Raw genomic sequence first — 8,358 nt, forward strand, 5'->3', positions numbered from 1 at the left:
GTTAGCTCTGCTCTGCTGGCTTTTTGATGCTGGAGAAAAATGTGTGTGCCAAGCAGCTTGGGAGTCGGATGGACTGGGTTTGCAAACAGGTTTAACACTGTGAGACTGTGGCAGGTTGCGTAACCTCTTTGACCTCAATTCCTAAATCTGACAACAGCCAATAATGGCATTCCCTTTCTGGGCGCCCTGTGCAGAGCCCCTGAGGTCTTGTGTGAGGTCCTGGCCCCTCACTCCCCAGCCTGAGCCCCGACCTCCTACCCCACCCATCCTCTAGTTGTGCAGGCATTACCCCCTCCGGGTGACTTCATCCCCAGGGCCCATCACACAAAAGGTGGGCACACCCAGACACACCCAGACACACACACACCTCATCCTCTCCTCCACACACTGCACACTGCTACACACACTCACGCATATTCATACACTCACACCTCACACACAGATGCACAATCTCCTAGCTGTCAATGAAAAACACTGATACACACGCTCACCCACAAATACCTCACACAACTTATACATCTCACTCATACACACACTCACACCTCATGAATACACTCTCCCACAGGCAGCGCCCAGAGAATCCGCGGCCTGAAGCAAGGCCACGTCCACACTCCAAGGGCAAGACACAAACAAAGTCTGCATTCAGTTGGGCCAGAGGCTCTGTCCCTGGCCAGTGGTTTGGGCTGAACTCAAGTGGTTATTTTCCAAATAACAGGTCACTTTGCCCGAATTCACCCAGCACTGTCTCATGTCCAGCCACATGGAGCCTTATTTTGCCTCTGGCATTTCTTTTCCTCCACGCTGGCTGTGTCCAGGAGAGGGGGAACAGGCTGCATGGAAAGCCAGCGAGAGGTTCAGGTCATCTTCCATCGGCCCGAGGCACCTGCCACCGGAACGTCTAGGTCTGTGGGGGTTCAATGTGTGTCAGGGGCTTCAGCTGCCCCCGATCCACAGCCCGGGGTTACCACCCTGGGTAAGAAGTCCCTGGACCTGCTCCATCAACTTTTTATATGCTCACATAGACACCACTGCTCCATACACACCACACACAGGTGTATGTACCCCTATGTTCTTATACATCCTCGAGACACACACAACTCAATACACAGGCACACTTTATTGAAATGCATCCATACAGGGACATCATCGTATGCTCGGGCACACCTATAGACACATGTGTATGTCCACACACAAACTATTAGCTTCCGTCCACATGTACACACGTACACAAACACACCTCCAATGTACACAAACACCCAGCTGTGCTGGGGTGCCCAGACGCCCAGTGAATGCCACCACTTTACGATGCTTGCTCAGCTCTGGGCCTTGCCTCTTGAGGCTTGTAAATGCCAACTGCTCGTGGCGTGTGTTTACAGGCAGAGGAGGAATGAGCAGCCCCAGAGAGAGGGTGAAGCCTGCCAGGGGCTGAGCGGGAAGCTGGAGGCCCAGAAAGACGAAGGACAGGCCCAAGGTCTTGCAGCTGCTCAGCAGATGGAGAAGCAGGCTGCCCAAGGTCAAGGGAGAAAGCCTGGGGTGTGAGGGGGGGCGGGGAGAAAGGGGGGAGGAGGCATCTCCCCAGAGCCTTTACTCACTGCTGCCGGCCAGGATGGTGATGGTGAAGAACTTCAAAGCCAGGCTAGATCTGAGAGAGGACGAAACCCAGGTCCTGAGTCGGGCCATTCCTCCTTCCTGCAATTCCAGGCCTGCTGCTCCCGCCCCGGCCTCATTATCATTACAGATGCCCTCAGTGCTGTCCCTTGTTGACCCTGGCGACATTGATGCCGTGGTTCCTGCTGCCCATCCCTGTGATTAGCAGCTCCAGGAAGATCTGAGCACCTCCCACCTGCCCTGCGCCTCCCAAAGGCTCAGCCCCCAGAATGGCGGAGCCAGGAGGCACCAGGAGCCTCTCCCCTCCCACCCCGAGCAGGAGTCGGCTCATTGCCTCATGGGGTCAGATCACTGTTGCAGATCAGAACCAACCCCCTGCCATATTTGGATCAGAAAGTCATGTGACTCAACCTGGTGGCTGGGTCTTGCACTCAGAGCCAAGGGACCTGGATCCTTGGATTCTAGTCCCAGCTCTGCTTCTAAAATGCTGTGTGGCTCCGATAGACCTCTTAACCTCTCTGGGCCTCGATTGCCTCATGAGGATGGACTAGATCCGTAAGGCCCTTCTAGTGCTGAAAATGCAGAGACATTCCTCAGCCACCCCTCAGAGACTCAGAGCTCTCTTTCTGGATACGTGGATTTAAGGAGCCAGTTCCCCACCTCCATCCCAGCTGCTCTGCATGGAAGGTTCTATCCCCAGGGAGCAGGCACGTACCTGAAGGTCCTTGAAGAAGAGGCCCTAAGATCAGGGCCCCTCCACCCAGAGGGGTGTCTAACCAGCGCCGTCTTTCTGCACCCTTTGGGGTTGGCCTGCACCCCCTCTGCCATGTTCAGGGTTCTGGGGGGCCAGCGACATAGAGCTCCAAGGGTCCGAGATCTGCTCCAAAGGCTCTGGGGAGTAGGCCCCAGCTTCTCACTGCCACCTACACTGGCAGGATCGGGCCGGGGCAGTGCCCCTGGGCAGGAGGCTGGTGACACATGGCCTAGAAAAAGGAGGCTCCACCCCCTCCCTCCCACCACCACCTCCACCCTGCCCACAGCTGCCTGGTGAAGTCCCCACCCCCGGGGCTCTGGCCTGGGGGGGGCGGGGGGGGGGTTGTGCACCTGGCCAGGGGTTGGCCCCTCCCATTGCATCTGAAAAAATATTAGTCCAAAGTCATCTCTATCCCCATCTGAAAAGGATGTTCAAGTTATTTAATGACACTTACTACAGGACAGTGGGGCAGACTTTACTCAAGGGGGCCATTACAATGGGTTCTCCCCTTGGGGAAGAGGGATTGAACTTAACTCCAACAAGGAGAAATGGGAATTTATAGCCAAGGAGGAGGGTGAGTGTCGGTGGATGGAAAATACTGACAGGAAATATCAGGGGTCAAGGTGATGCTGGCTGAACTGACTTAACAGGATTCTTCCTAAAATTGGACAAAACAGAGACAAACACGAAAGCCCAAAAGCCGAGGCCTAGTTGAGCGAGAGTTCAAGAGAGACTGGGTGGAACATCAAGCAGAGAATGTTCGCCGGGGTCTCCATGTGGCTAGGTGCCTGTCTGTAGGCTTCCCTCCACATCTGCAACGTGTTGGTGCCCACATCTGGCTAAGACGGAGGGCACAGGCACATGCACCTGGCAGGAAGCCCCCAGGAGGGTGAGCCTGCCCAACCCGGAGCAGGGCTTCCCCACCCGCACCACGGGCAAGCGGCCCCACGCCCCTCGCGCTGAGCAGATCCCTGACCCCACACTAGATCCAGTAGAAGCCCCCTCCCCACCAAGTCTGACAGCCAAAATGTCCCCAGGCATCACAGGTGTGCCCTAGGGGGCTCAGTGGCTTCAGGCTGAGAGCCTCGTGGCCTGGGAGTCGGTGCCATGTGCCCCTTGATAGAGGGTGGCATGCGTGTGGGAAAGATGGACAGGAGAGGAGCAGAGGGGCCTGGAGCTTGGGGAGCCCCTGGAGGATGGCATAGTCCCACTGATGGGGCTCTGACCGCAGCACCCCCGCAGCTCGGCTCGGAGACCCTGGCAGCATAATTCCCTTCCCTGGCCCCCGTGTCCTCAGCTGTGGACTGGATGTAACCGGCTTCCCGGAGAGAGGATGGTTGGACAGGTGGCAGGTGCCATGCCACCTGGGCATGGGGTAGGCACTCAGCGAAGGATCTGATGCTGCCACGCCCAAGCTCCTTCTCCAGTCTTTTTTTTAAATATATTTTTATTGATTTTAAATAGGAAGGGAGAGGGAGGGAGAGAGAGATAGAAACATCAGTGATGAGAGAGAATCATTGATCAGCTGCCTCCTGCACGCCCCCCACTGGGGATCAAGCCCGCAACCCAGGGATGTGCCCTTGAACAGAAGCAAACCTGGGACCCTTCAGTCCATAGACCAACGCTCTATTCACTGAGCCACACCAGCTAGGGCCCTTCTCCAGTCTTGAGGTGAACTGGGGTGGTGGGAAGGGGAACAAGGCAGGGGGAGGGAAGCGTGCTCTTGGAAATTAAAACCCCAAGTAACCCCCCACCTTCACATTGGCCCTGCTCTCCCAATGCCCCCTAAGTGGCTGACGAGGGACTGAAGGGGCCCTCTGGGGATTACCTTCTTGGGAATCTATCACACCAACTGGCCAGCCTGTCCCACAGGTCACCCCCCTCCTCCCAGCCCCCATCCTGCCTCTGCCCAACGTCCTCTCCATGGATCCAGGCCCTTCTAGTTCCCAGAAGTTCTAGGAAACTCCACTGCATCCACGGGCCAGGGACGGTGTTCATTTACACTTGCTTACACAGTACATTCCTCCGTAGGTGCCTGTGCACGTTCTCATGTGTGAATCTTGACGCTTCACTCAGACAGGGCGTCCTGGGGAACAAGGGACTTTATTTCCTCCAAAGCCCGGGGATTCCCAGAGACAGCACCTGCCTCCTCAGGCTGGGAGCTCCCTGAGGACTGAGAGTGCTGGGAGGAGGCTGGGCTCTGCCTTCACTTGTCTGCACAAAGCTTGGCTCGGTCTTTGCTTCCATTTTGCATATGCCTCGTGGTGATACCACAGCCTCCGAAGGAAGAAGAACTAAGAAGTAAGGCCAGTCCACACCTGGACGATATAGCCTCCATCCGGTAGGTAACCCAGAGCCACTTAGATCTGTGCCAACGAGGCCACCGCCAGGGTGGGGACCCCTGCAGGCCTCCAAACAGCCCTGTTGCCAGGTTGTCTCGTACTCCCACTGGCTGTGCTGGTTGGGCTGGTCTGCAGAGGGCAAGCCCCTGAAGTGGGGGGATCAGCTCTTCCCTCTCTCCGCCTTCCCCCCACCAAGCACAGGGAGCTCAATACCCAAAGTCAATCAACTGGTCGACCCAGTATTTCTACTCTGGGAACTGTAAACAAAGATGCCTGCACAGATGAAAAAGATATTGACTGTGGTGTTTTATATGATGCACCCCCCAAAAATCAGGAGCAACTTAAGTTAGGAGTTAGTTAAGCCAGTTATTAATCAGCCATCCATAATCCATAATGTTTTTAAAGATTTGATAATACCAAAAACAAAATCCTGGATATGAAGGGTAATAGCAATTTTGTTAAAACAAAAAAGCGGGGAGGGAACGAGAAGGTTGGCATGCATATATATAAAAATTATCAGAAGGATACACAGCAGAACATTAGTAATGGTTCGTTTTAGGCAGTGAAATAACTGATGGTTTTCTTTTATTACTTGTAATTTTCTGTATTAAAATGAATATAAGATAATACCACTAAGATGGAATAGTCAATTTCCTTGAAAGACACAAACTCACTCAACTGGAAATAGCCTATATCTATTAAAAAAAATGAATATTCAATTGTAGTTTAAAACCTTCTCATAATGAACTCCAGGTCCCGATGACTTCACTGGTGAATTCAACCCAATAACAATACTGTGTTAACTGCTAGGGCTGCCGTAACAAAATACCACAGACTGGCTGGCTTAAACAATAGACATTTATTTTCTCACAGCTCAGGAGGTTGGAAGCCCAAGATCTAGGTGAAGGCAGGTTTGGTTTCATTTTGAGGCCTCTCTCTCCTTGGCTTGCAGATGGCCACCTTCTCACTGCCCTCACATGGCCTTGCCTCTGTGCGTGCACCATGTTCTTGTGTCTTTGTGAGTCCAACTTTCCTCTTCTTATAAAGGCCACAACATATTACGTGATTTTACTTATATAAAACGAATAGGCAAATCTATAGAGACGGGAAGTAGCTTAGTGGTTGGCCAAGGCTGTGGTAGAGGCGGATGCAGAGAAACTGTTAATGGGTAGGGTTATTTTGAGGGGTTGTTGAAATGTTCTAAAATTAGATTGTGGTGATGGTTGCATAACTGTGCATATACAAAAAAAAAACTCACATCAATTTATACACTGAGAAATAAATAAGTGGTATGGCATGCAAATTATATTTCAGTAAAGCTTTTTTTAAAATGGATCATTTTATTCAAATTTTAAAAGGAAAAAAATTCTGATACATATCATATGGATGAAACTTAAGGTCATTATGTTAAGTGAAATAAGCCCGTCACAACAGGACAAATACTGCATGATTCCACTCAGCTGAGGAACTTAGAGGAGTCAAATTCATAGAGACAGAAAGTAGAATAGTGGTTGCCAGAAACTGGGGAGAGAGAAACGGAGAGTTTAATGGGTGCGGAGTTTCAGTTTTGCAAGATGAGTTCTGTGGATGGATGGTGGTGACGGCTCACCACAGTGTGAGTGCACCTAATGAAGCGGTTCTCAACCTGTGGGTCGCGACCCCTTTGGGGGTCGAACGACCCTTTCACAGGGGTCGCCTAAGACCATCGGAAAACAATATAATAACATATTGTTTTTGTGATTAATCACTATGCTTTAATTATGTTCAATTTGTAACAATGAAATTGGGGGTCGCCACAACATGAGGAACTATATTAAAGGGTCGCGGCATTAGGAAGGTTGAGAACCACTGAGTCCTAATGCAACTGAACTGTTCACTCAACGATGGTTAACATGGTCAATATTGTTAGAGCATATTTTATCAAGAATTTTAAAAGTAAATATTGAAAATGGATCATAGACCCATTTGTAAAACCAGACAAACGTCTTGGGGTCCACAGTCATCCCCCCATTCTGACTCCTCAGGCAGATCCACCCACATTATGCAAATCCACATGAGACCCCCACCCACACCCACCAGACGGGCCACCGGGGGTCTGCACAGCCCAGCTTCCAAACAGCCCGAATGTGTCTGGTCACTCCAGAGACACCAAAAGTCCCTAGCGGGCAGGGGCGGGGTCTGCCTGGGGGCCAGCAGGTAGTTGGCGCTCAGGAAAAGCCCTTCATTTGCTGGGTGGCTGGGCGATTTCTTGCAAGTGTGGCCCTTGTCTTCCATAAGCTAATGCTAATAATGAGAACACCAACTACCACTATTGAGCGCTTACAGTATGCAAGCCAAGCTTCGTATAAGCCCCATGTCTCAGCATCTGCACAAGAACCCCATTGTGCAGGCTGGGCCTCCACCCCATGTTCCTCCACCCCGTTTAACAGGTGAGAAAACAGCTGGGGAGTCAGGGTGACCGCCAAGCCTCCTTCTGAACGCCCAGGCGCTGCTGCGTCCCAGCAGGATGTGGCCTTGAGACAGGCAGCAGGGGGCCTCACCAGGTCTGAAGGCAAAGCAAGAACCTTGGAGCCATGACCGTGTCAAAGCTGCTGGGCATGGGAATGGTCCAGCAATTTGGAAAGAAGATTCTTACTAGCCTGAGCTTGGGTCACTCTGAGTGCACTGAGAGGTCGAAGTGGAAATCCCCGCTGTGGGTGACCAGCTCTGTGTCAGTTGGAAACCAGTGGCTGGGCCCGAGGTGTGGGGAGAGGTCAGCATGCCCAGCCCTTTGCTTTGGTCAGAACCTTAGACTCTTCCCTCCTGGGAGGAGGGGTCACCAGGTGCCATGCATTTACTGACCACCTACTGTATACCTATCGTTCTACCTGTGATTATGACATCACTGGGCCCATATTTTGGATGGGAAAACTAAAGCTCAGGGAGCCAATATATTGTAATCAAGCTGCCACTGTAAGCTGGAATTCAAACCCAGATCTGACTGATATCAAAGCTGGATTTTCTCGCTACCACACAGCCCGAGTTCATCATCTAGAAGGCTATCTGAAGTAACTCCCACTGCCCATTTGCTCCCTCAAATTTGTAGAAGTATAATATACATAGGAAAATGCACAAATTAAAATAGCTGGATGAATTTTCCCAACTTGAACACACCAATGTAACCCACAGCCAGCCAAAGAGAGCAGCAGCGAAGCCCTCCTATCACCTGTCCAGTCCCTACCCCCTCAGCGGGGAACCCTGTCCTGACTTGTGAAAGCGCGATTCAGTTTGGCGGCGTTGGAGGGTCATATACACAGAGTCTGTACTCTTTGGTGTCGGCCTTTTGGTCCAGCATTAGGTGTGTGAGGTTTTCCATGTTGCTGTGTGTAGTTTTGGCCCATGGTCATGTTATCCCCGAGCGGCTCTGCCTCAACGGATCCTTTCTGCAGTAAGCAGGCACTTGGGAGGGGGGCGCTCTGGTTGTTTACTCCACTTGCTTTGGTTCTGCCTTGGTGCAGCTGCAGGAAAGGGGTCTCTCTCCCCAAAAGGAAGCTCAGCTCTCTCCCTCCCTTCTCTTCTCTGCTGGAAGCCCCTGGGGAAGCCCAGCTTTCACTTCCTCTTGTCCTGCAAACCTCCAGTAAGTCCAAGCTTCGTCTCTAACATCGTCTGACGATT

General features: G+C 52.0%; 1 protein-coding gene across 1 annotated transcript in view; it reads right to left on the reverse strand.

Annotated features, from left to right (window-relative positions):
• PLA2G2F (phospholipase A2, group IIF) overlaps positions 1–2,548 on the reverse strand; it is an 8,357-nt gene extending 5,809 nt beyond the window's left edge. Inside the window, exons 1-2 of the mRNA XM_005866995.2 lie at positions 2,324–2,548; positions 1,593–1,642 (exon numbers count right to left, since the gene is read on the reverse strand). Of these exons, the coding sequence (XP_005867057.1) occupies positions 1,593–1,642; positions 2,324–2,436 (163 nt within the window). The 5' untranslated portion in view covers positions 2,437–2,548. The remainder of the gene's footprint in view (positions 1–1,592; positions 1,643–2,323) is intronic.
• Between the last annotated feature and the right edge of the window lie 5,810 nt (positions 2,549–8,358).

The sequence above is a fragment of the Myotis brandtii genome, unplaced genomic scaffold (assembly GCF_000412655.1).
Source record: "Myotis brandtii unplaced genomic scaffold, ASM41265v1 scaffold2414, whole genome shotgun sequence".
In the NCBI taxonomy this organism is placed as follows: Eukaryota; Metazoa; Chordata; class Mammalia; order Chiroptera; family Vespertilionidae; genus Myotis; species Myotis brandtii.